The 27,402-nt window shown below is 57.2% G+C and overlaps 1 protein-coding gene across 8 annotated transcripts; it reads left to right on the forward strand.

Moving 5' to 3' along the window:
• The first annotated feature begins 1,711 nt into the window (after positions 1-1,711).
• RIMS3 (regulating synaptic membrane exocytosis 3) lies at positions 1,712-27,049 on the forward strand. Of its 8 annotated transcripts, none has more exons than XR_011683569.1 (8): positions 3,267-3,424; positions 13,259-13,533; positions 15,516-15,657; positions 15,739-15,851; positions 16,878-16,979; positions 17,073-17,212; positions 18,132-19,404; positions 19,446-27,049. XR_011683569.1 is itself a non-coding variant. In XM_071453563.1 (7 exons), exons 2-7 carry the CDS (start codon positions 13,308-13,310, stop codon positions 18,342-18,344), a joined length of 936 nt encoding a protein of 311 aa, XP_071309664.1. In that variant the 5' UTR covers positions 1,712-2,032; positions 13,259-13,307; the 3' UTR covers positions 18,345-27,049. The 8 variants fall into 8 exon arrangements, 6 of the variants coding, with proteins under 6 accessions (XP_071309664.1, XP_071309665.1, XP_071309661.1 ...); XR_011683570.1 differs by having other exon boundaries at positions 18,132-19,343; positions 19,405-27,049; XM_071453563.1 differs by lacking the exon at positions 3,267-3,424 and adding an exon at positions 1,712-2,032 and having other exon boundaries at positions 18,132-27,049.
• The last annotated feature ends 353 nt before the right edge of the window (positions 27,050-27,402 follow it).

Below are 27,402 nucleotides of genomic sequence, written 5' to 3' on the forward strand. Positions count from 1 at the left end.
AGGGCTCACCCCACAGCCAGGGCAGGGACTGGCACCATCCCAGGGCAGGGTTATTCCCCCTTGGGATTCCAAATCCTGCCCTAAACCAGCCCATTTCCATAACCCTTCTCCAGGTGCAGCTTCTCCTTCCCTGAATGCAGCTGCAGGACCTCCAGAGCAGCCTCAGGGCCTCAGGAGAGCCCCAGAGCAGCTCCAGGATCCTTTTGGGAAATCTCAGTGCTCTGGAGAGCTCCAGGAACCTCCTGGGAAGTCCCAAAATCTCCTGGGGAGCCCTGGGATGCCCCAGAACAGCTCCGGGAGCCTCCTGGGAAGGCTCAGTCTTCTGGAAAGCTCCAAGAGAGTCTTGGGAAACCCCAGGATACCCCAGAACAGCTCCAAGACTCTCCAGAGCAGCTCCAGGACCCTTCTGGGCAGCCCCAGGATGCCCCAGAGCAGCTCCAGGATCCTTTTGGGAAATCTCAGTCCTCTGGAAAGCTCCAGGATCCTCCTGGGCAGCCCCAGGACGTCTGTGGGAAGCTCCAGAACGCTCCAGAGCAGCTCCAGGACCCTCCTGGAAAGCCCCAACACCTTCCTGGGAAGCTCCAGGACCCTCCTGGGAAGCTCCAGCACCTCCCTTGGGCAGCTTCAGGACATTTCTGGGAAGCTCCAGGATGTCCCAGAGCAGCTCCAGGACCCTCCTGGGAAGCCTCAGCCCTCTGGAAAACTTCAGGACCTCCCTGAGAAGTCCCAAAATCACCTGGGAAGCCCCAGGACGTCCCAGAGCAGCCCCAGAGCCCTGACATTCCCACCCTTTCCCAGTGTCTCCCTCCCCGTTCCCTCCCCCTCTCTCCAGGACCCATCCATGAGCATTTCCCAGCCTATCCCAAGGAATGGCAGCTCGTGGCACCCACAGGGGCTGCAGATGCCAGGGTCACCCTCACAGGCTCCCCCACCTCCACCCAGCAGGATCATCCCTGTCCCCACCCTGAGCCGAGCCTGGGAATCCTCTTAGGGCAGTTGGAGCGGGATAATCGCGTTAAGCCGCCCCGCGGTGCCGGCACAAACCCAAAAGGGAAAGCAGGAGGTGCCGAGGAGCCGGCAAAGCTGAGCTCCTTAAGGAATTAAGAGACATTGGAGATGGGAGAGCTCTGATGGGATCTCAGGACAAGGCTGAGCTTTGGGGTTTGTCCACCCAGGGAGGAGATTCCCAGGAAATTGGTGCCACGCAGCCCCAGCCTGGAATCTGCAGCGCCAGAGCCTTCCCAGTGTGAGGCTGGTGATCCCAGAAAAACCAAAGGGAGCAAAAAACTTCCAATGGAAATGGAGAACTCCAGTCACTCCAGCCACTCCTATCATCAAAAAGCAGCTGGGAAAAAAAAATCCCACAGAGAATCTTTTAGGGACGTTGTTTTCATTATCTCTTCCCCCCGACAATGTGTTCCCAGGGGTGGCACTTCCTCCACAAAGCTGGAAATTTCATGGAATAGCCTTCCCTGCTGGGAGAATTCCAGCTGGTTTTCCAAACTCTTCCTCACCAAGGCCCCTCTGGACAACCTCCCTCCTCCCTGAGTTTGTTTATATGCTTTGAATCCCGTTAGGAAACCATCTCCCTCCTTCAGCGCTGGTTTATCCAAGTTTCCATATTTAGTTCTTTCAGCTATTCCTGTTCCTGAACCAGCTTTCCTGCTGCATCCCAGTTTTTCCCTCCAGCACAGGAGGGAATTATCCCACATCCTCCCTGCACCGATGGATGCTTGCACTCGCTGAACCACCCCGATCCCAAATCTCTCCCCAGCCAGGCCCTAACCCCAGCACTGGGAATGCCCCGTGCAGCCCCAGGTGCTGCCCATGGGATGGGGAGCTGGGAATTGCGATGGGATTTTAGGGAGGGACAGAGTTAAAGGCGGTGAAGGAGGCTTTGCTCCTGGCACGTGGCTCCATGTCAGCCGGCAGAGGCAACGCAGGGAGAGGAGGAATTCACCCCGGAGGAATTCACCGGGAGCAGGGAGACGCTGCCTAGAGGGAAATCGGTGTTTGGATCCCGGCAGCCAAGGTGAGTCCAAGGGCAGTGCTGGAACCGCCGCCTCTGCGCCCAAACCTCCTCCCTCACCAGCGTCCAGGGCACCCCAGTGTCCCCACGGTGTCCCCACGGTGTCCCCACGGTGTCCCCATGGCTGCTGCAGTGGGATTCCCAAAGCCCAGCTGAGCAGGATCAGCTGGGGGCTCCGGCTCCGAGGTCCCGGGGCTCTGGCTGGGGACTCTTGGGGTCCAGGGGACAGCAGGGAGGGGGTTGGCGACTGCTCTTGGGGTCCAACTGGGACAGAAGGGGCAGGTGGCAGCGCCAGAGTCCAACTGGTGCCTGGAGGGCCCAGCTGGAGGGTTTTGAGCTGCAGCTGGGGGGGTCTGGGGTCTGGCTGGGGGCTTTGGGGTTTGTTTGACGGGTGTAGGGTCCAGTTGTTTGGTGTAGGGTCCAACTGGGGGCTTTGGGGTTTGTTTGACGGGTGTAGGGTCCAGTTTTTTGGTGTAGGGTCCAACTGGAGGCTCTTGGGGTCCCGTTGATGGGTGTAGGCTCTGGCTGGGGGCTCTTGGGGTCCAATTGATGGGTGCAAAGTCCAATTGATGGGTGTAGGGTTCAACCTGAGGCTTTTGGGGTCCAGCTGGTGGGTGTAGGGTCCAACTGGAGGCTCTTGGGGTTTGGTTAATGGGTGTAGGGTCCAGTTGATGGGTATAGGGTGCAGCTGGAGCCTCTTGGGGTTCAACTGATGGCTGTAGGGTCTGATTGAAGGGTGCAGACTCCATCTGGAGGCTCTTGGGGTTGAATTGCTGGATTTAGGGTCCAGCTGGTGCCTCTTGGGGTTGAATTGCTGGGTGTAGGGTCCATCTGGAGGCTCTTGGGGTTCAATTGCTGGGTGTAGGATCCCTCAGGTGGCTCTTGGGGTTCAATTGCTGGGTGTAGGATCCCTCAGGTGGCTCTTGGGGTTCAATTGCTGGCTTTAGGATCCATCTGGTGGCTCCCCAGCTCTGGTTAATGGATCCATACTCCAGCCGAAGGCTGTAGGGTCCAGCTGGAGATTTTAGGGGTCCAGCTCCTTCCTGCAGGATCCACTTGACGGCTGCAATGTCCATCTGGAGCCTCCTGGGGACCGGCCGCTCCTTCCATCACCCCTCAGCACCCACCTGATGGCTGCGCGCTCCTGCCGCTGCCCTTCGGCTTCCCCGGGGAGCTGCGGTCCCGCTCCGCTCCGCTCCGCCCGGGCCGTCGGGGCCGGGCCCGGGGCTCCCCCGCCCGCCGCTCCCAGCAGCCCGCCGGGGCCGGGGGAGGAGCGGGCACGGGCGGCGGCGGCGGCGGCGGCAGCGGTGAGTGAGTGCCCGTGGGGCTCCGGGACAGCCGCGACAACCCCGCGGCCACCGGGGCCGCACCTGCCCCGCAGCATCCCCGGGGAAGGTGAATGAATTTGGGGATGGTGAATTTGGGGATGGTGAATTTGGGGATGGATGGTGAATTTGGGGATGGTGAATTTGGAGATGGTGAATTTGGGGATGCCCGGCGCGGTTGCGCTACCGGGGAGCAGCGGGATGGGAGCTCCGGGAGGAGGATGCGAGGGGTCTCGACCCCGCCGTGGGGACAACACCGGGGTCCCCCCCATGCCCCACGGCGCCCCTAAATCATCGCCCAGGCTCCGAGCCGCGATGCGAACCCCCCCAAATTCATCGCTGCGCCGAAAACGGGGGAGCTGCGGCCGCGCTCCCCCCGTTCCCGAGGGCTCCCCGGGCCGCTTCCCCGGAGCCTTTCCCGGTGCGGGGCGGGCAGCGCTTCCCGGCCGGCGGCTCGGCACCGGGAGCGCCTTCCCGTGCCATCCATCATCCCGCTGAAAGCCCGTTGACGTCAAGCCCGTCCCGTGCACGCCGGTCCCAGCGCCGGGAAAACCGGGATAGGGACCGGGAGAAGCGGGGAGGGTCTGCCCCGGGGCATCGCACCGGGCTCAGCTCGTCCCGCGGCTTCCCGGCGGCTCCAGCCCGGGATTTATGCGTGGATTTGCCTCTTCCTTCATCCAGAGCTTCCTCCGCCTTCCGTGGGGTTTGGGGCAGGTGTTGGGGTCGGTTCTGGAGGCAAAATTGTTCAGGAAGGGGCGAGGAGCAGTGAGACCATGCCCTGGGATGGGCAGAGCTCCTGTGCTGCTCCCTCGTGCCACAACCAGGGCGACAACAAGTGGGGACAGCCCGAGGGCAGCGTGGGCATCACCCTGGCACCCCGAGGGGCTCAGGGCTGGCTGGCCGCAGGGTCCCCTCTGTGCCCCAAAATGGTCCCCAGGGCCACTGTGTGGGAGCTGGCACTGAGGGTGGCCCCCACGGGAGGTGGTGGCTGTGAGGGGCTCTGAGGTGGGCAGTGCCCATTCCAGGGGTTTGATGGGGCTCTGTGGTGGGCAGTGCCCATTCCAGGGTTCTGAGGGGCTCTGAGGTGGGCAGTGCCCATTCCAGGGTTCTGAGGGGCTCTGAGGTGGGCAGTGCCCATTCCCAGGGGTCTGAGGGGCTCTGAGGTGGGCAGTGCCCATTCCAGGGTTCTGAGGGGCTCTGTGGTGGGCAGTGCCCATTCCAGGGGTTTGATGGGGCTCTGTGGTGGGCAGTGCCCACCCTCAGGGGTCTGAGGGGCTCTGAGGTGGGCAGTGCCCACCCTCAGGGGTTTGATGGGGCTCTGAGGTGGGCAGTGCCCATTCCAGGGGTCTGAGGGGCTCTGAGGTGGGCAGTGCCCATTCCCAGGGGTCTGAGGGGGCTCTGAGGTGGGCAGTGCCCATTCCAGGGGTCTGAGGGGGCTCTGTGGTGGGCAGTGCCCATTCCAGGGGTCTGAGGGGGCTCTGAGGTGGGCAATGCCCATTCCAGGGGTCTGAGGGGGCTCTGAGGTGGGCAGTGCCCATTCCAGGGGTTTGATGGGGCTCTGTGGTGGGCAGTGCCCACCCTCAGGGGTTTGATGGGTTCTGTGACGGTCTGGGACCCATGGGAAAGGGGCTTCCAAGGCTGAACCCCCATGTCAGGGTGCCCAGGGAACACCCCAGGGCTGTGCTGCTTGTTTCCATTGTGAGCTGGGGGCGGGAGGCTGCGGATCCTCCGGGAGCACGGGATGGGCTTTGCTGCCAGGCACGGGAGCCTGGGGGTGTTCTTCCACCCCAGGGCAAGGGAGCACCTGCCCAAACCAGCCCTGGCTGCTCCCAAACCACCCCTGTCTGCATCCCCTGGCCATTCCCAAATTATCCCTGTTTATGTCCCCTGGCTGTTCCTAAACCATCCCTGGCTGATCCCCTGGCTGCTCCCAAACCATTCCTGCCTGATCTCCTGGCTGCTCCCAGACCATCCTTGCCTGATGCCCTGACTTCTCCCAAACCATCCCTGGTTTCATCCCCTGGCTGCTCCTAAACTGTCCCTGCTTTCATCCCCGGCCATTTCCAAACCATCCCTGCTTTCCTCCCCCAGCCATTCCCAAACCATCTCTGGTTTCATCTCCTGGCTGCTCCCAAACCATCCCTGCTTTTGTCCCCCAGCTGCTCCCAAACCACCCCTGGTTTCATTCCCCAGCCATTCCCAAACCATCCCTGTTTTCACTCCCAAACCATCCCTGGTTTCATCCCCTGGCTGCTCCCAAACCATCCCTGGTTTCTTCCCCTGGCTGCTCCCAAACCATCCCTGTGTTCATCCCCAGCCATTCCCAAACCATCCCTGGTTTCATTCCCAAACCATCCCTGGTTCCATCCCTGGTTTCATTCCCAAACCATCCCTGTTTTCACTCCCAAACCATCCCTGGCTGCTCTCTGCTCTCCTCTCCATCCCAGTTCTCCTGTGCCCGTTTCCTCCCGCACCGACGCCTCCCCAAGGCCACTCCCGCTGTGCTCACACCTCTCTCTCCCTCTGTTCCATCTCCCACCTCCCTTTGTGAGGCCAAACTCCTGCCACCTCCCACACTCCAGCCTCTCGCTTTGTCCCCATTCCAGCCTTTGTGGGACAGGGACAGAGGGTGACATTGCGGCAGCTTGGCCCCAAATCCGGGGGTGAATCCCCCCCTTCCATCCATCCCTGGAGCTCAGCTCTCCGTGGGCTCCCACTGCAGCACAGCCCTTTGGGGAGCCTCACACGGATACAAAATGCAGTTTAAGGTGATGAAAATCCCTAATTTTCCTGCTGATTAAAACTGGAGCTGTGTGACAGCAGCTCTTGGCGTCCCTGTCAAGGCACTTCAAATGTTTTGTCACATCTCCACGAGCAGGGAGAGAGCCTCAGTTAGGAATTATTGGGAAGGGATTGACAGCCCACTCCTCCTGCTGCCTGCTGGGATCAGGAGCTCCTTCCTCATCCTGGGATGCTCTGCTGGGAGCCTCTCCAGCCTCCTCATCCTTTCCACAGACAAAAAGACTCCTGGAGATGGAAGTTGCACTCCGAAAATTGGGAACTGTGCAGATTTTAGTTGTTGGGTGGTGAAGCAACACCAGAGCTTTTGGCCTTGTCTTCTCACAAGTGCTCTGGGGCACAGCACCTTGCTGGGATCATCCCGTGTCCTTCATCCCATCCTCCTGCTCTTCCAGGGGTGCAGGAGCTGCTGCCACCCCCAGAGAGCCACCCCAGCTCCCCGTGCCACAGCGAGGGGCGTTTGCCGCAGGCTCTGCCCTCTCCTGGCATCGCTCTGGCTCCCAAAACTCTTCCCAAGTTTTCTTGCTGATCCCTGAAGAAGCTCGGGGATAATTGTGCAGCCTTAGCAGTTAAAAAAGCAACTTTTTCTGCAAACAAAGCTGCTCACCCCCGGCTCCTGCTGGGCTTGGGAGCCAGCTGGGATCTGTGAGATGGATGTGGCTGGGCAGGGAATGTCAGATCCAGCCAGGCTCTTGGCACATCCTGCTGCTGGATGTGGATTTGGGGATGTGGCCGGGTTTGGTGACCCATCCTGGAGCTGGTGGCTCATCCCTGGAGACCCCAGGAGCACTGGGCAGGTGCCAGCGGGCGAGGGTGGCACCTGAGGGGTTTCAGGATCCAGAGCTCCCGGAAGGCACAGGGATATTTGCCAATGTGGAACGGGGAGGACCAGGGCGATCTGCTGGGTGCTGCTGGAAGGAAATCAGATGTTCCCTGCTGGTAGGAGCAGCAGAAAGCCAGAGCTGAGAGCAGCCCTTCCCCTGGAGGAAGCAGCTCCATGAAATATTGATGGGATTCACACACAGCAGCCGAGCCGTGCGAGCTGCATTGCAGAGCTCAGAGCCGGAAAGGCAGCGGCAGCCGGAACGGGAAAAGCTCCTCTCCCCCTTCCCTCTGTGCCAGGGACATCAGCCCCAGCCTGGCACGGCCCTGCCGGCCCTCAGTGCCACCAGGACAAGGGGCAGGATCTGACTGGGGCCATCCCATTCCAAGCCCATCCCAGGTTTCTTGCATCCCCACAGAGCTGCCCCAGTTTTTGGGGCCACGTGGCTGCAGCGTCCCACTGCCCACAGTGCCAGCTCCTGTGTGTCCCCAGCCAGGTCCTGCTCCGTCCCCAGCTGCCCGTGGTGGCCACGGCCAGCACCGAGGTGCCACCAGAGCAGATTATCCATGCTCTGGATTATCTCCAGGATGGGTTGGACCATCGGGAATGGCCGGTGCTTGCCGCAGTGTCCCCGTGGCTCTGGTGGCCAGTTGGGCTCAGTGGACACTGGCTGTCCCCCAGCCTGGCCCTGCTGGGTGGCTTTTGCTCCTCGGATTCCTTGATGTTGCCAAGGAAACGCTGGGATTCAGCACAGATCTGATTTAACCGGGCGCGGACGTCACGCAGGGACACGGGGGACAGGGACAGCGTGGCCAGGGCGCGGCTTCTGCTGTCCTGCACCCCTTCCCCACCAGGAAGAGCTCCAGCATGGATGGCCTGGAATTCCACACCTGTCCCACCTTCCCAGTGGAAGATGGGCACAAAGTGGGAGCAGGAGGACTCTGTGTCACACTGGTTCCCCATGGAGGATCCCACTGGATCCCCCTGGAGCTGTGGCATCCAGAGATGGACACATCCTCTGGGAATGGGCATGGAAAGGGAATTGCCATGACCAAGGTGTGTTTGGACACAGCAGGACTCAGGAAGATTCCCATGGGACATTTCTCCTGTGTCGCTGCTGCCTGGAGATCCCATGCTGGGTTGTGGCTCCCAGCCTGGATCCCAGTGGTGCTCCCAGCCTGGATCCCACTGGTGCTCCCAGCCTGGATCCCACTGGTGCTCCCAGCCTGGGTTCCACTGGTGCTCCCAGCCTGGATCCCACTGGTGCTCCCAGCCTGGATCCCAGTGATGCTCCCAGCCTGGATCCCAGTGGTGCTCCCAGCCTGGGTCCCAGTGGTGCTCCCAGCCTGGATCCCACTGGTGCTCCCAGCCTGGATCCCACTGGTGCTCCCAGCCTGGGTCCCAGTGATGCTCCCAGCCTGGGTCCCACTGGTGCTCCCAGCCTGGATCCCACTGGTGCTCCCAGTCTGGATCCCACTGGTGCTCCCAGTCTGGATCCCTCTGGTGCTCCCAGTGCACAGCCCCATCCAAACTTCCCAACTTTTCCAAGGAATGGAGCACATTTGGACCCCATCCTTTAATTTTAAGCTGATGCAGCAGTAACGCTGCACCTGCAGCAAATCCCAGCCAGGACAGAACTTTGCTAACCTGCCTGAGCCAGGAGAAGCTGAATTCCAGGACCTGGAGTTCCTCCCAAATTCCCAGCTCACGTGCACCCAATTATAGCCCTTGTTGGGCAATTAAAATTATACAAGCAGCTGCCTATCAAAGCTGAAGCAATTAATTAGAATGAAATACTTTTAGGGGAAATAAGCCTTGCCTTATTCCCAAATTCCTGCAGGAGCAGGTGTGTGGGAGCTGGGATGCTGCAGCTTGTCCTGGTGTGCTGTTGCCTAGACAGGGCCTTGGGGTGGCAGCTCTGGCACCCTTTTTATTCCCAAAAAAAAGCTGATTTTAGGACCTACCTGCTCCAGACATGCACAGTTTTCAGCGCTTTCTTTCCAGGCTCGAGGCAGCCCCAGCCTCACAAGGACAGGAAGAACCTCCTGCCCCAGTGCCAGGGTTTTTTACAGCCCCGTTTTTCCCTTGGTGGTTTTGAGGGAGCAAACAGCTCCCAAAATCCCTCTGCCTCCTTCCCTGGCAAGGCAGCGTTCCCAGCCACCCCCACCATGCTCATTTAGCACCTTCCTCCTCCTCCTCCTCCTCCTCCTCCTCCTTTCCCACCTGTGTGGGGGCACCTGCAGGGCTGTTCCCTCCTTCTCCAGAGCTTTTCCCAAGGCACCCACTTTTCCCATCAACATTTTGCCCCTCATTCCTGTTTCTGTGCCATATTTGGGGCCAGCACTGCCTCCCAGCCCCAGGCTGTCCCTTCCCACATTTGCAGCCCCCCTGGCACTGCCCAGTCACCTGCGACCTCCTGTCCTGCCTTGAGCCCCACTTTTCCCATCCCTGCCCTCTGTAGGGATCCAGGGGGGGTCATCAGCTCCCTGAATCCCAGCCCAGGGATGCTCCCAGCCCATCCCACCCCGCTGGACCACTGTGGCCCTGCTCGGGGCTGGGAGGAGAACTGGGTCAGCCGTGTAACCATGGAGATGCTGAGGGAGATGCTGAAGCAGCGCCAGCACAGCCCCGGCTCTCCAGAACCCTGGAAAGCTTCACCCGCCCTGGCACCCTCCGGATCCGGCCGGGATGGGGCTGGGAAGCTGAGCCGAGCCTCCTCCTCCTCCTCCTCCTCCTCCTCCTCCCCGGCGCAGGGCCGGTAAGACGCCTCCATCTCTTATATTCTTTTCATATTTTTTTGGGGTGCCACCAGCGGGGAGGGGCAGAGCTCGGCCCCCGCCATCCGCACGCAACAGGGATCCCGATTTTCCTGCCGCTTGCGCTCATCCACCGGGGATGCTCCAGCCATGACACGGCTCCCGGCGCCGTCCGCGGGCTCCGTGCATCCCTCGGGCTCGCCGGGGAACTCCCCGGGGCTGCCGGTGCTCGTTGTCTCCCGCAAGGACGGAGCGCGGTGGCGGTGAGCGCTGCGGGGGCTGCGGCGCTGCCCCGGGAGCTCGGAGCGCGGTTCCCATGGAGCGGGCTGGATGCGGCGTCACGGGGATGGCTCCGAGCATCCCTGGATCGGGAGCCGGGGAATAAATACACGGAGGGCAAGGGGAAATGGGTGTTCGAGGGGAAAGCTCTGCGGTTCCTGACTCCCCCCGCGCTGCCGGGAAGGGGGAGCCGGGGCAGGGACAGAGCGGGCTGAGGGGGCTGTGGTGGCATCGAGGGGGCTGTGGTGGCATCAGGGGTGCCATGGTGGCATCAGGGATGCTGTGGCCAAGCCAGAGATGCTGTGGCCATGCTGAGGATGCTGTGGTGGCATCAAGGGTGCTGTGGTGGCATCAAGGGTGCTGTGGTGGCACCAAGGATGCTGTGGTGATACTGAGGATGCTGTGGTGATACTGAGGATGCCTTGGCCATGCCGAGGGTGCTGTGGTGGTACCAAGGGTGCTGTGGCCATGCCAGAGATTCTGTGGCCGTGCTGAGGGTGCTGTGGTGGCACCAAGGATGCTGTGATTGTACCAAGGATGCTGTTACTGTGCCAAGGGTGCTGTGGTGGCATCAGGGGTGCTGTGGCCATGCCAGAGATGCTGCGGCCATGCTGAGGATGCTGTGGTGGCACCAAGGATGCTGTGGTGGCATCAGTGATGCTGTAGCCATGCTGAGGGCACTGTGGCCATACTGAGGATGCTGTGGTGGCGCTGAGGATGCTGTGGTGGCACCAAGGATGCTGTGGCCGTGCTGACAGCACTGTGGTAGTGCTGAGGGCACTGTGGTGATACTGAGGATGCCGTGACCATACTGAGGGTGCTGTGGCCATGCTGAGGGCACTGTGGTGGTGCTGAGGATGCTGTGGCCATACTGAGGGTGCTGTGGCCATACTGAGGGTGCTGTGGCCATACTGAGGGTGCTGTGGCCATACTAAGGATGCTGTGGCCATACTGAGGATGCTGTGGCCATACTGAGGGTGCTGTGGCCGTGCCAAGGATGCTGTGGCCATATTGAGGGTGCTGTGGCCATACTGAGGGTGCTGTGGCCCTGCCAAGGATGCTGTGGCCGTGCCAAGGCCAGCTCAGCCGTGACAGCCACAGTCTCCAGCACTCAATCTCCAGCCCAGCTCATCTCAGCACCAGGCACCCCTGAACCCCCCACCCAGCACCCACTCTGGGCAGAAACAGATTGTGCAGGGAGATACGGGGTAAAGTCACGGGCAGGGGAAAGCAAATCCTCCCTTCGGGCTGAGGAGCTGCTCGGCTTCCTTTGCAGTGGATTATCCCTGTGTGTGTTGCATTGGAAATGATCCCATTAGCGCTCTGCTCTCCTGATCTAATTTGCTCCCACCAGAGCCTGGTGCTCTCTGGGCGGCTGGAGTAGCCGGTGGGGAACAGCAGCAGGAGCCCTGTGTGCTCTCCTGGGCTGGGTTGTCACAGGGATTTCTCACCTGGAGCGCGGAGGGGCCTGGGCTGGGCCTGGCTGAGCCCTCGTGCCGAGGGATTTGTGTTTGTTCAGGCACAGCCTAAGCCAGGATTGCTGGTGGGGAAACTGAGGCATGGGGAAGTGTTTGGGATCCGTTCCCTGTGTCAGGTGCAGCCTAAGGGAAAACTCAGGGACTGCAGCAGGTTTGGAGCCTGAGAGTGGTGGGTGGCATTGGGAAGAGTCACCCCAAAGGTCCCCAGGGCAGCAGATCAGCCCTGACCCCTCCTCGAGGAGGTGCTGGACATCAGCACGGGGCTGAGATGGGGCAGATCCAGAGCTGGGATTGCACCTGGTGCCAATGGCTCCATCCCTCTGGAGCTGGGATACATCCCATAGTGATGGCTTTATCCAAGGGCTCCATCCCTCTGGAGCTGGGGGGTCAGTGCTGAGCCCCCCCAGGCACCAGGAGTGGGGGCAAGGCCGTGGGTCAATGCCTGGGCAGAGCCAGGAGGGCAAACCCCAGCCAGGAGGGAGCTAATTAATGATATTAATGATATTAATGACTAATCACCCGCTCCGCCCTGCCATTGATAAATGCACGAGTTCAGCAGTGCTGGAGCTGATCCCACAGCTCCTGCCAGGTCTCATCCATGATTCCCATCAGGTCTCATCCCAGCAGAGCCCCCACCCTGCCCCACTCCCCATCCCTCTCTCCTGAAAGGGAAACATTTTTCCAGGCGCTGCCTCCATCCATTATCACAAAGTGGCTTCACTTGGCCTGCAGTTAATAATTCACCTTTCCCTGGAAGATGGATGCTCCATCCTGCTGGAGTTTAAATATTCATGGCCAAGGGAAGGCAGCAGGGCCGTGTGGGAGCTCTGCCATCCACCCCTAGTGCTCCCATCCAGGGATTCCCATCCCATCACCTGGAGATGTGCAGATGTGGACATGTTTGGCTGGATGTGATTTTGGATGGCCTCAGGGGTGGATGGGGCTGTACCCAAGGGACCCCTCACCCCTGGCTGGGCAGGTTGGTGGCACTCAGAGCCTTCTGCTCATCCAGGTGTCTCCTGGATGCTGGGAGTGTCTGGGTCCTGCAGGGAGCTGAGGCAGGGCTGGATGTTCACCCCAGGGTTCCTGACCCCTTCCTGCTCCCATAGGTGGGGGAAAAAATCTTGGAATATACTGAGATTAAAGGAACCCACAAGGATCACCCAGTCCAACCCCTGGCCCTGCACAGACACCCTAAAATCCCACCTTGGGCATCCCTGGGAGTGGTATCCAAATGCTCCTGGAGCTCTGGCATCCTTGGGAATGCTCCTGAGGGAGCCTGGGGAGTTCCCTTCCTGCTGCTCCCATGGGTGGGGGAAAAAATCTTGGGATATACTGAGATTAAAGAAACCTACAAAGGTCATCCAATCCAACCCCTGGCCCTGCACAGACACCCCAAAATCCCATCCCTGGGCATCCTTGGGAATGCTCCTGAGGGAGTTCCCTTCCTGCTGCTCCCATGGGTGGGGGAAAAAACTTTGGAATATACTGAGATTAAAGGAACCCACAAGGATCCCCCAGTCCAACCCCTGGCCCTGCAGAGACACCCCAAAATCCCATCCCTGTGCATCCCTGGAGCTCTGGCAGCCTCGGGAATGCTCCTGAGGGAGCCTGGGGAGTTCCCAGCGGGAAAACACTTCCCTAATTTCCACCTCTCCGTGGGTTGTGCCACCTGAACTTCCTGGCTTTTTTAACCCTTCGACGGCACCACCCATCCCCATGGGGACAAAGCCACAACCGCTGTGAACGTCCCCAACTTGTCCCCGCAGCTGATCCCGGGCAGCAGAGCCGGTGCCGGTGCCGGCGGGCGCGCTGACCATGTTCAACGGGGATGCCAGCTCCTCATCCACCAGGAATGTGGTGCGCAGCTCCAGCATCAGCGGCGAGATGTACAGCCTGGAGAAGAGCGCGCGCGGCAGCGCCGACTCCGTCTCCGTCACCGTCACCGCCAGCAAGAAGCGACGCTCCAGCCTGGGCGCCAAGATGGTGGCCATCGTGGGGCTGTCCCAGTGGAGTAAGAGCACCCTGCAGCTCAACCAGACCGGTGAGAGGCCGCCCTGATTGTGTTCTTGGGGTTTGAGGCGGCCGCCAGGCAGGATTTGGTGGCCCGCGTGCGATGGAGGCGTCTAAAAATGGCGCCTGAGAAAATGGCGCCTGAAAGTTACGCCCAAAAAATGGCGCCCCGAAAAAATGGCACCTGAAAATGACACCCAAAAATGTGACCTAACAAAACATGACCCTGCAGCTCAACCAGACCGGTGAGAGGCCGCCCTGATTGTGTTCTTGGGGTTTGAGGCGGCCGCCAGGCAGGATTTGGTGGCCCGCGTGCAATGGAGGGGTCTAAAAATGGCGCCCGAGAAAATGGCGCCTGAAAGTTACGCCCAAAAAATGGCGCCCCGAAAAAATGGCACCTGAAAATGACACCCAAAAATGTGACCTAACAAAAAATGACCCTGCAGCTCAACCAGACCGGTGAGAGGCCATCCTGATCCCCCTCATGGGGTTTGAGGTGGCCGCCAGGCAGGATTTGGTTGCCCACGTGTGATGGAGGGGTCTAAAAATGGCACCTGAAAATGACACCCCAAAAAAATGACACCTAAAAATGACATTCCAAAAATGGCACCTAAATGCCGTATAATAATGCACATTATATAATATAATATATAATATATAATATATAATATATTATATATTATGTATTATATCAATATAATATATTATATTATATATGCATATTATATATTGCATATTATATAATATATATTTATAATATGTGCATAACATATTATAAATATATATAATATAATATTATATATATAAGGCATATATTATAATATTATATCGTAATATAATTATAATTATATACATTTTGTAATTCTAACAGCTTCAATCACTCCCCAGTTAATTTTTCCCTCAATTTTAAGGCAGTTCCAGGGAGCTGCCAGGACCGGGCAAACCCTTGCGTGGGGACAGCCCTGAACGAGCAGGACAAAGCTGGCGATGCCACCACTCACACATGGTCACACAGCGGGGCCTGGGGACAGTGCCAGGGGTGGCCGCTCATGCCACCCTCCTCCTCCTCCTACTGCCATCTGCCACCACCAGGGACACGTGGCGGGGAGTGGGGTGGAGGAAAGGGGACATCAGGTGGTGTTGGGGCTGTGCCCACACCTGTGGCACTGCGGATTGTCCCCTCTGGCACGGGGACAGGGATTTTGGAGGACAAGGGGATGGAGAAAGGGGACATCAGGCAGCGTTGGTGCTGTGGCATTGCAGGCTGTCCCCTCTGGTATGGGGACAGGAGGACAAAGGGATGGAGAAAGGGGATATCAGGAGGCTCTGACATCAGGGATTGCTGTCCCCTCTGGCATGGGGACAGGGGCACAGGGAGGGTGGAGAAAGGGGACATCAGGCAGCATTGGTGCTGTGGCATTGCAGGTTGTCCCGTCTGGTGTGGGGACAGGGATTTTGGAAGCCCAGGGGACATCAGGCAGTGTTGGCACTGTGGCATTGCAGGCTGTCCCCTCTGGTATGGGGACAGGGATTTTGGAGGACAAGGGGATGGAGAAAGGGGACATTGGGAGGCTCTGACATCGTGGATTGCTGTCCCCTCTGGTATGGGGACAGGGGCACAGGGAGGGTGGACAAAGGGGACACCAGGAGCGTTGTGGCTGTGGCGTTGTGGGGTCCTGTCCCCTCTGGCACGGGCACTTTGGAGGCCAATGGACGGTGCCAGCTCTTGTGGGGTGAGTGGGGCAGGTCTCAGTTGCAGAGGGGACCCTCAGCCATCCAAAACTGGGACAGAGTGAGGCTGTGGCAGATGGAATGGGGACACGGGGACATGGGGACACAGAGCCAGCCCCTGGCTCTCCTCTCCTGCCGCCCCGGGGTGTGTCCGTGCAGGATCCCGTGGGGATTCACCCAGGGAACGGCGCACAACTCCCTGGGATGATGGAAACCAGGAAGGCAGGAAGGCAGGGAAGGGCTGGGGGCAGGAGCTGGAGCTGATCCCGTCTCCCATTCCAGAGGGCGGCCCCAAAAAGCTGCGCAGCACCATCCGCAGGAGCACCGAGACCGGCATCGCCGTGGAGATGAGGACCAGGGTGACCCGGCAGGGCAGCCGGGAGTCCACGGACGGCAGCACCAACAGCAACAGCTCCGACGGCACGTAAGGAACGGGGCGGGCATCGGGAGGGGAGCCGGGGAACCCTCCCGGCAGAGGGGGATGCTCCATGAAAATCTTTTGCAGGTTCATCTTCCCCACCACGCGGCTGGGAGCCGAGAGCCAGTTCAGCGATTTCCTCGACGGGCTGGGGCCGGGGCAGCTCGTGGGGCGGCAGACCCTGGCGACGCCCCCGATGGGTGAGCAGGGGACGCTCCGGAGGCAGGGAAGAGGGGAAAAGGCGGCGTGTTTATTCCAAGAGGCCGCGTGTTTCTCCCTAGGGCTCCATCCCAGCCCATCCCGGGATGCTTGGGAATGCTCTGCCCCATGCAGGGGAGCAGGGCTCAGGGCAGGGCATCCCTGGGAAGCAGCGGCTCTGCCTTTTCCCGGGGCTTCCTCATCCCTGGGCTTCCTTTACAAGCATCCTGGAGCCAAACCCTCCCCTCTGTCCCCTCTTTTCCCTCTGAAATCCCAAATGGGGACCAAAAGTTGCGCCCCAAGTGTGAATTCCCAGCCAGCAGCAGCAGCTGGGGACACATCCCAAGGTGACCCCTGATCTGCCTGGGCTGGAGATGCTGGGAATGGCAAGAGCTGCCTGGTGTCCCCAGTCCTGTCCCCTCTGTCCCTGCGGTACTGGGAGCTGGTCCTGAGTAAATCCCAGAAGGAGGGAGGTTCAGGGAAGTTCAGGGAAGGGAAGGGCAAAGGGGAAGGGAAAGGGGAAAAGAAAAAGGGAAAAGGGAAGGGGAAAGGGAAAGGGGAAAGGGGAAATGGAAATGGGAAAGGGAAAGGGAAAGGGAAAAGGGAAAGGGGAAAGGAAAAGGGAAAGGGAAAGGGAAAAGGGAAATGGGAAAGGGGAAAGGGGAAAGGGAGAGGTGTGGTTGGACCCCTCAGAATTCCTGGCCCCTGATCCCTCCTGTCCCAGCCTCTCATTTTCCTGGGGATCACCTGGCCCGGGAAAATCCCAGCCTTATTCCCACCATGAGGGATAAAATCCCAGTGACAGGGATGGAGCTGATGGAGAGGAAGGAGGGGCTCCCACCCAGATTTCTGCAGGCTCCTTCCCATCCACTGAGCCCCCAGTTCCCAGCAAACCAGGCATCCAGTGGGACTCTGTGTGTGCAGATGGGGGTGCCCCGTTCCCAGTGGGGATGGGGACACGGGGCTGTGGCTGTCCCCAGGGGAGGGGACCATCAGGCACGGCCCTGAAGGCGTGTCCCCCCTTGCAGGCGATGTCCACGTGGGCATGGCTGACCGCAACGGGCAGCTCGAGGTGGACGTGATCCAGGCCCGGGGGCTCATCCCGAAGATGGGCTCCAAGTGCATCCCTGGTAGGTGGCTGTGGAGGGAGGGGGTGGGTGCCGTGCTGGGATCATCCCAGGATCCTGCTCCACGTCCCTGCTTGTCCCTGTTTCCCACGGCAGCCACCTATGTGAAGGTTTACCTGCTGGAGAACGGCGTCTGCCTGGCCAAGAAGAAGACCAAGGTGGTGAAGAAAACCTGTGACCCCTCGTACCAGCAGCCCCTGCTCTTCGAGGAGAGTCCCCAGGGCAAAGTCCTGCAGGTAGGCAGGGACACCTTCCCCTGTCCCAGGTGGCTCTGAGCCCCATCCAGCCTTTCCTTGGACACTGCCAGGGATGGGAAAGGGAAAGGGAAAAGGGAAAAGTGAAAGGCTGTCCAGGGATGGGACAGCCGCAGCTTCTGTGGGCTGCGATGCCCTCCTTGGAGCTGGGACCTTCTCCTTGAGGTCTGGGTGCCCATCTTGGGGTCTGGAATGCCCTGCCTGGGGTTGGGATGTTCTCCTTGAGGTCTGGGATGTTCTCCTTGAGGTGTAGGATGCCTTGCTTAGGGTTGGGATGATCTCCTTGGGGTTGGGATGTTCCCCTCGAGGTCTGGAATGACCTCTTTGAGGTTTGGATGCTCTCCTTGAGGTCCAGAACGTTTTCCTGGAGGTCTGGAATGCCCTGCTTGGGATTGGGATGCTCTCCTCAGGGTTGGGATGGCCTCTTTGGGATCTGGAATGCCCTCCTTGAGGTCTGGGATGTTCTCCTCAAAGTCTGGAATGCCTTGCTTAGGGTTGGGATGCTCTCCTTGGGGCTGGGATGTTCTCCTTGAGGTCTGGAGTGATCTCCTTGAGGTCTGGAGTGATCTCCTTGAGGTTGGGATGTTCTCCTTGAGGTCCAGGACGTTTTCCTGGAGGTCTGGAATGCCCTGCTTGGGGTTGGGATTGTTTCCTCAAGTTTGGGATGTTTTCCTCAGGGCTGGGATGCTCTCCTCGAGGTTGGGATGCCCTCTTTGGGATCTGGGATGCCCCGTGCCAGGAGCTCCCGACCCTCACAGGGTGAGAGGAGCAATTCCAGGGATCCCCAGAGCCCTTCCTGCCATCCCTCAGACCTTCCCCAGCCCGACCCCAGCAGGGATTTCCCATCTGGGCATGGATTTCCCCACAACTCCCAGCTCCATCACCCGTTCCCTGCCCGCAGGTGATCGTCTGGGGCGATTACGGGCGCATGGACCACAAGTGCTTCATGGGCATGGCCCAGATCATCCTGGAGGAGCTGGATCTCTCCAGCGCCGTCTCGGGCTGGTACAAACTCTTCCCAACCTCCTCCCTGGCCGACTCCAGCATCGGACCCCTGACCCGCCGCCTCTCCCAGTCCTCCCTGGAGAGCTCCACCAGCCCCTCCTGCCCGTAGAGGCCGGGATGGGCAAGGAGACATCCAAGGAGACCTTGCAGAACTGGTCATGGAGAGCTGTAAATATCCTTCTTTTTATTTTATTTTTTTTTCCCTTTTTTTTTTTTAAATTTTCAATCTCCTTCCCCCACAAAAAATCTGCCCTGGACGCCCTCCCTGGGAAGGGAGAGGGAGCAAGGACTGGGTGTGAGGCAGGGGGGAAGGAGAGGTGAAAATTCCCCCCGAGGGCTGCGACTGCCACCGAGCCCAGACTGTTCCCAGACCTCGTCCTGGGAGCTCCCAGCTCTCCCCCAACCCTGCTGGGAGCAGCCCAGCCTGGCTGAGGACGAGGTTCCTTTTTCCTGCCTCGGGGTTGGGATGGTTTCCTCAAGTTTGGGATGCTCTCCTCGAGGTTGGGAATGGCCTCTTTGGGATCTGGAATGCCCTCCCTGAGGTCTCCCTTTCCCTGCCTCCCAGGAAAAGGTGGCTTTCCAAGGGGGAAAACCCCACCGAACTCAGAACAGATCCAACTCAGCACTATTTTTTTTGTTTTCCAAGGAATGTAGCATCTTCTCTTATGTAGCTTTGCCACGTGCTAACAACACATTCACTGCAATACCCAAGAGAACTCCGGATGGACCGGGAACATCTGCCAGGCTCATCCTGTTTGGTCGCTTTCCCAGCACTTTTGGTGGCCATTTCCCTGCCTTTTTTTTTTTTTTTTTTTTAATTTTTTTCCCCCCAATTTTTGGGTTTTTTTTGGGTTTTTCCCGGGAGCATGTAGCCTGTGACCATTGCCAAAGCAAGAGGGGACAGGGAAAGGGGCGCTGGCCTCCCCTTGGTGTCCACTGGGCTTCTCCTCGTGTCCGGCCAAAACCAGACCCAAAGGACAAACTCTGGGAATGCCTCGTGGGAGGAGGGAGAAGGTGACACAACGGAGCAGGAACACCAGGATCCTGGTGGATCGGCCGCCTCCCAACCCCTCCTTCCCAGCTGGAGGGGTGGCACGTTCTCCTTGAGGTCTGGAATGTCCTCCTTGGAGCTGGGATGTCCTCCTTGGAGCTGGCATGTTCTCCTCGAGGTCTGGAATGCTCTCCTTGGAGCTGGGATGTCCTCCTCGAGGTCTGGAATGCTCTCCTTGGAGCTGAGATGTTCTCCATGGAGCCGGAATGTTCTTCCTGGAGCTGGGATGTCCCCCTTGAGGCCTGGAACGCTCTCCTCAGATCTCGGATGTCCTCCTTGAGGTCTGGCTGTCCCTCCTTGGGGTCTGGGAAGCCCCTGCTCGGGGTTGGGATGCTTTCCTCGAGGTCTGGAATGCTCTCCTCGAGGCTGGCATTCCCTCCTCAGGGGTTGGGATACCCCTTCTTGGGGTCTGGAATATCCTCCTTGGAGTAGGATGCCGTGCTTAAAGGCTGGGATTCCCTCCTCAGGGGTTGGGATACCCTCCCTGAGGGCTGGGATGACCTTCCCAGGATCTTGGATCCCCTCCTGGAGATGCCCTCCTTGGAGCTGGGATCTCCTCCTCCGCCTCCTCCAGACCAGGCTGTCCTCCTCAAGCTGTGGGATTCCCTTCCCAAGCTCTGGGATTCCCTTCCCAAGCTCTGGGATTCCCTTCCCAGGCTCTGGGATTCCCTTCCCAAGTTCTGGGACTCCCAAGCTCCGGGATTCCCAAGTTCTGAGATTCCCAGGTCCTGGGATTCCCTTCCCAGGCTCCAGCACGCTCCCCTCGAGGTCTGGGACATCCTTGGGGTCGGGACACCCTTCTGGAGATCTGGGATGCCCTCCTGGATATTTGAATTCCAAGCAGGAGCGGAATCCAAGCCTGGTTCTCTCCAGGGGGACATCTCAAGAGCAGCTCTGGAATTCGGGGGGCAGACAGAGGAGCTCCTTAGCGGGGTGAGCGTTTTTGGGGGGTTTTTTTTGTTCGTTTTGTTCGTTTTTCCAAGCAGCATTTTGGTTCCCTCCGATGGGATCCAGTTCTTGTAGCAAACCCGGGAATTAACGGAAGCTTTTTTTGAAGGTGCCTATTGAAATTTGCTGAAATTACTCAGGGGAGACACCACTAGAAACTCTTGGTTTCTTCATCAAATATTCCTAAATCCAATGACTGTCCTGAAGGATCAGTTCCCAAGAGAGAAGGAACAAAATCCCGACAACACCAAAAGTTGAGGAGACTGGAAGAGGACAAGAGGTTCATGGGGAATTTCACGGGGCTGGCTCTGACCTTCAGTCTTCACCACAAAGCACCCCACAGCAAGGCTGGGGGTTTTTATAGGATTATTTCTTGGCAAAACGCAGAATTCCACGATGCACAGAGCACAACAAACCCACCTGGGCTTCTCCTGGTGGCGCCGGGAATGAAGAACCAGCTCAGCCACAGCAGAACAAACCCAAACCCGAAGGAAAAGACTGTTGGGATGAAGCTGTTCCCTCCACAAACCCAGCCCCAAACCTGGGGGTCCATAAAACCAAACCTGGGAGTCCTCAACCCCAACGCTGGGGTCCACAAGTCCAAATCTGGGGGATTGTACATCCAGTCCCAGGGGTCCACAAACCCAAACCTGAGGGTTCACAAATCCAAGCCTTGAGGTCCACGACCCCAATTCTGGGGTTGCGTAACCCCAAATCTGGGGGCTCAAAAACTCAACTTGGTGTCCCACAAACTCAAATCTGGGGTTCCACCCACCCAAATCTGGAGGTCCACAACCCCAAACTTGGGGGTTCACAAATCCGGATCTGGGCAATCACGAATCCAAACCTGAGGGTTCACAAATCTAAACCTTGGGGTCCACAAACCCCAAACAGGGGTTCCACCAACCCAAATCAGGGGTTCCACCAACCCAAACCTGGGGCTCCACCAACCCAAACCTGGGGTTCCATAACCCCAAAGTTCCACAACCCCGAATCTTGGGGTCCACCAACCCAAACCAGGGGTTCCACCAACCCAAACCAGGGGCTCCACCAACCCAAACCTGGGGTTCCATAACCCCAAAGTTCCAGAACCCCAAATCTTGGGGTCCACAAATCCCCAAACTTGGGGGTCTACAAACCAGATCTGCAGGTCTACAAACCCCAACTCTGGGGCCTCCAAACCCACACCTGGGGTTCCACAGCCCCAAGCCTGTGGCCAGCAGGACTCTGTGCTGTGGCCAATCCACCCGGCGCTGCCACAACTTTGGTGCCATCGTGGAGGGGACTTGGAGCTGCTGCTGTGACTTTGCCAACTCCAAACCACCCAGAAGGGAATTGTCTGGATCCTGCTGAGCTGGGATGGGGAAAAGTTCATCCTTTCCCCCCTGTGAAGGATGAAGGATGAAATCCTCCTCAGAGGAGAAGCGTGGATGGAGATCTCTGGGAATGTGGGATATCCTGGATCTCTGGTGGTTTGGGGAATAAACTCAGCGCCCTGAGCACTGAGACAGGAGCAAACAATGGCTTGGACTCGATGTTCCCTCCTGAGCACGGAGCAATTCCATGAGGCCAGCATGGAATCACGGCAAGCAGAATTCCAAGAGGCTCAACCTGCGCCAGGTTTTTGACTCTCCACGAGGGAAAGCGTCCCAAAATGAGAAGCTGAGAAGCTTTCTGCTCCTCCAAGCTGCTGCTCTTCCCTCTGGCTTCACCAGCTCGATTCTGACGGGAAAAACTCCAGCTCTGCCGCGGTGGGATCATCCCGGGCACGGAGCAGGAGCGTGGGCAGAGCAGGGAGCTGAGCTGGGAACTTGTGCTGCTGGCGTGGGCACAGCTTCCCACCCCCTCCGCATTCCCGCATTCCCTGCTCCGTCCCGGCTGCCAGGAACATCCCAGGAACATCCCACGGCCCTGCCTGACGGGAGCAGGGGCGGGGGAATCAGCGGAGCGCGGCCGCCGGGGCCAGCACGGGCTTTGTTGCTTTCTGCTGGAAAAATCACGGTGGAAATCCACATGGGAATGAGGAGAACCCAAAGATTTTCGTGAGGATGAGCTGGGGATGACTTGAGGGAGCCACCGTGCACTCCCCAAGGCCAGCACAAGCATCCCTGGCTTTCTGCAGTGAAAATCCACCTGGGAATGAGGAAAACCCAAAGGTTTTGTTTCATGAGGATGAGCTGGGGGAGTCACCACGCACTCCCCAGGCCAGCACAAGCATCCCTGGCTTTCTGCAGTGAAATTCCACCTGGGAGTGAGGAAAACCCAAAGGTTTTGTTTCATGAGGATGAGTTGGGGGAGCCGCCAGCACAAGCATCCCTGGTTTTCTGCTGGAAAAAATCCCAGTGAAATTCCACCTGGGAGTGAGGAAAACCCAAAGGTTTTGGCTCACGAGTTGGGGGTGACAAGGACAAAGTGCAGCCCTCCATGGGAGAGGTTCCTCCTGCTCCTGGAGAAGTGGAAACGCCATGAAATGACACCAAAATCCAGGAAAACGTTCCCTCCTTCCCTTGCAGTCCCCCAGCAGGAATGACCCACCTCAAACTGGTGTGGGAAACCCAGACTGGGGCAGAAGCCAGGACTGGGCCATGCTGGGGTTGCAACATCAGCTTCTCATTTCTCAACCCCCAGAAGCTCGTGTCAGATGTTTTCCTTCCTCAAACAAGGAGAAAAACACGGCCAAGACACCCAGAAATCCCAAACTGAGCCCTGTGCCAGCTCCTGAGGAAGGGAGCTCCATCCCAGGATGAGTTCCTGCACTCCAAGGTTGGACTTTTGTTGTTTTTCTGGGGGAATATTTTCTCACAAAGGGCATTTTTTGATGTGCATTTTTTGATTTTGCAAAATTCCCTGGAAGGAATTTTGGGTTTGATGGTTTTCTCTGTTTTCTATCGAGAAAAGAAATCCAAATCACTGGATTTGCCAGAGATTTTTTTTTTTTTTCCTAGAAAGAGGAATTAATATGGAATTACATCAGTTTTGCAGCACATTTCACACCCAGCCCCCAGCAGAGAGGAGCAGCCCCCACCTGACACTGCCAGAACTGAAATCCAAACCCCCAGCTGGGATCACGAGGATGGACTTGACAAAAAAAAACCCAAAAAAACCTTGGAATGATGCTGGAACATCCCCTGAAAGCTGACAAAACTCACACAAAGCACAGAGAACACTCCGAGATTCCAGGCCTGAGTTATCCCTGGTCTGGAACGGACCAGATTTGCCAAAGTCCAGGGAAAATTCCCAAGAAATTGGGATCAGCCAGAATGCAGCTGCTGTTTCATCGCCATCAGGGCGCGCTGAAAAACCTGGGAGAGGAGGTTTGGGTGGGGGTTTTCCCAAAATCCAGTGGAATCCAGCACCAATTCCCCGAATCCACTGCCACAGAGCAGCAGAGAGGGGAGGGAAAAAATCCCCTCCACCTTTCCCAGCTCTGCCAACCTTTCCTCCAGGAGCTCCCAGCTCCTGCTTCCACCCAGACCAGGAATTCCTCAGGAAATGGGATCAGAATTCCCTTGGCTGACAGGGAATCTCTTCTGTTCACTGCCTGGCCCCACAGCTTGGGAAATCCAGCCTGGATTCCACCATTCCCACCTGGACTCACAAATCCCACCCAGCAGGGCGGGAAGGATTTTTTTCCCTCCCACGAAAAACTGCACCAGGGATGTTTTTCCAGGTGGAAAATGTTTTTTTCCAGTTGACTTTCTGGATGGATGGGGAAATGCCTGGATGTGGGAACCTCTGGATTGGTTTGGAAAATACCAGGATTGTGCAGATCAAGGACCAGGGGGCTGAACCCAACCTGGATGTGTTTTTCCTCGTGGATGGGAAGAGCTCTCCCTGCTTTCCCTGGGGATTTCATGGCTGCAGATGGATCTGGAGAATTCCCAGCAGGGTTTGCATCCTGCTGTGCCAAGGCCTTTCCCAATGTTCCAGCTGGAATCTTCCCTCTGCTCCACAGGTCCCAGGCTGGTTTGGGTGGGAAAGACTTTAAAATCCATCAAATTCCAGCCCCTCAGAGGCTGCTCCAAGCCCCATCCTGGGACACTTCCATGGACAGGCCAGGATTTCTTTTTTCATGGAGAAACCCCCTCCCAATCCTTGACTGGTGGGTTAAAGGTATGAAAATCACTTTTAGGAGTTGAAAAGCTGCAGGAAAGACTTTTTAGGGAAAAAAAAAAAAGAAAAAGCATCCCAAACAACAGGGTTGGAATTTTGGGGGTCACTCCGTGACCGGGTGGGAGAATCAAACCCGCTCACCTGAGGAAGATTTTGGGTTGAAAAAGACACAGAAAAGTGTCCAAGTGTTGGTCTGGGTGACTGTGAGGAACCTCCACGTTGTGGGACCCCTGAGCATCCCTCAGGAACACCGGGATGGACTCCAGGGATGCAGGAGATCCCAGTGCTCCCCCAGGGCCTGGAGCTCCGGTTGTTGCTATACCTCATCCTTCCCTTTTCCTTGGATCCTCCCCTTTTCCCACTTTTTCCATTCCTTTAGGACCCAGAGCTTGTGCACTCGGCCACATCCAGGGTTGTTTTTTGTTTGTTTGGTTTTGGTTTTGTTTTGTTTTTGTTTTTGTTTCCCTGTGGAATGAAAAGCAATCCATGATTGGGGTGGGCAACTCCCAGCCCTGCTCCCTTTGGGATTTGAGCCCAGGGCAAGGGAATCCCGGGGCTGGAGGGATGATCCAGAGGGATCCTGGGGTTGGAGGGATGATCCAGAGGGATCCCTGTGCCCCTTCCCCACCTTCCCTGTCCAGCAGCCCCTCCAGGGCTGCCCTGAGCCCCCCAAAACCTTCCCAGGGGTGGGCGAGGGGCTCGACTCCAAAATCCAGCGCAGCTCCCGCCCCTGGGAGGGGCACAAAGCCCTGTCCAAAGCCTTTGGAGGGACACAAATCCCTGTCCAAAGCCTTTGGAGGAGCACGAATCCCTGTCCAAAGCCTTTGGAAGGGCACAAATCCCTTTCCAAAGTCATTGGAGGGGCACAAATCCCTGTCCAAAGCCCTTTGAAGGGCACAAATCCTTTTCCAAATCCCTCTCCAAAGCCCTTGGAAGGGCACAAATCCTTTTCCAAATCCCTCTCCAAAGCCCTTGGAAGGGCACAAATCCTTTTCCAAAGCCCTTGGAGAGGCACAAATCCCTTTCCAAATCCCTTGGAAGGGCACAAATCCCTTTCCAAATCCCTTTCCAAATCCCTTGGAAGGGGCAGAAATCCTTTTCCAAAGCCCTTGGAAGGGCACAAAGCCCTTGGAGGGGCACAAATTCCTCTCCAAAGCATTTGGAAGGGGCACAAATCCCTTTCTAAAGCCCTTTGAAGGGCACAAATCCTTCTCCAAAGCCCTTGGAAGGGCACAAATCCCTTTCCAAAGCATTTGGAAGGGCACAAATCCCTTTCTAAAGCCCTTTGAAGGGCACAAATCCCTTTCCAAATCCCTCTCCAAAGCCCTTGGAGGGGCACAAATCCCACCCCAGGGAATTTCCCAAAGGAATTCCCGGTCCCAAGGGGGAGCCCCTGAATGTTCAGAGCACTTTGAAGTTGGTGGCCTTGTTTTCTTAAAGGGCTTTGATCTTTTCACGAAAAGAGAGAATCTTCCCCATCCCATCATCATCCTCCTCCTCTTCCTCCTCCTCCCCAGCTCGGAATTCACCCCTGGAACGTTCAGGATGATCCAGGACTCTGGAATCTGTCATTAATCCCTCAAGTTTACACCCAAAAAAGGGGAAAAGAAAGTTGGGAATTTCTCCTGGAATTCAGGTCGGCAGCAGCACCAGGGAAATCAAAGCAAAGGGGAAAAACCCCGATGGAGTTTTGGGAGTGGGCAAAGTGGAGTTTGGGAATGTTTGTCCCATGCAAAAATTCTGGATTTCCATTCCAAATGGAGGGATTTTATCCAGAATAAGGAAACTTTCAACCCAGATTCCCCCTAAAAGGTTTGAGGGGGAAGAAAATGGTGGAATTTCAGGCTGGTTTGGATCCATTGAAAGTAAAATAAAAAGGGAATAAAAGGGTGGGAATTGATGAGGGATTAAAGGCAAGGAGATGCTCCCAGAGCTCTGCCAGAAATTCCAAACCCTTGGAAGCTGAGGCTGAAAGGAGGGACAGGGGTGAAAAGTGCAAAACCCCACAAGGATTTGAAAATTCTTCACATTTTAGCCTCAAATCCCCCAAAATTTGCATGGAAAGGGATCACCAGGAAAGGGGGGAAGCATCAGAGCTTAATTAACCACGAGTTAATTGGCACTGAATGAGAAGGTGGCAGCTGAGGGGCGAGGGAGAGCCAGGGGAGGATTTCCCTTGGATATTCCAGGGTTTCTGGGATGGGAGCAGATTTTTAGGATTTCTGGGAGCATCATTTAACAATTTATGCTGAACTGGGTTTAATGACAGATTCCTCCCATTCCACAGCCCCACCCTCCCCAAAAATCCCCGGGCAGGGGGGACCTGGAGCATCCTTGGAGCCCCAGCCCCACATCCAAGAGCAGGGGATGGGTTTGGGATGGCGACAGAAAAGTGGGAATATTTCCAAAAATGAGCAAATGGAATTTTCTACCTGTGTCCTGTCCCGTTTTCTATGTGTGTGTGTGTGGTCCTTTCTTAAATGTCAAACTCTTGTATTTTTGTGGTTTCTATCTGCGGGACTGACGGCTCCGAGGGCGCACGTTGTTTTGTAAAATATTCCTGACATTTTCCTCCCCCCCAAAAGAAAAAAACAACACAAAAAAAAGAGGGAGGAAAAGCTGAATTATTCACCTTTTAATTGGCTTTGCATGTACAGTATTGGGGCAGCAAGTGGAGATGATTAAAGCCAGCTTGAAAACTTTTTGCTTGTGCTTGGGTTGAGTTCTTTCCCCCCCAAAAAATAATAATAAAAAATAAAAATCTCACAACCCCTCATGGATGCTCTGGGAAAGAGGGGAATGGAATAAATATATATATATATATATTTTTTTTTTTTTTTTCCTGGAAAAAGCAGGTTTGAATTGAGGAAAGAAATCCCATCATGAATAAAAGACCCCAAAACCTCCCTGGTTCCCAAATCCCCTCCAGCTTCCCAGGAAAAATGGGGAGGGACAGGAAGAATGGGAATGGGCAGGGTTGGGTGGGATTTTGGGATGAAATTCCTCCCTGTGAGGATGAGGAGGGGATGGGATGGGATTCCCAGGGAAGCTCTGG

Source organism: Agelaius tricolor, unplaced genomic scaffold (genome assembly GCF_023055355.1).
Source record: "Agelaius tricolor isolate 1412-34295 unplaced genomic scaffold, bAgeTri1.0.p SCAF_36, whole genome shotgun sequence".
Classification (NCBI taxonomy): domain Eukaryota; kingdom Metazoa; phylum Chordata; class Aves; order Passeriformes; family Icteridae; genus Agelaius; species Agelaius tricolor.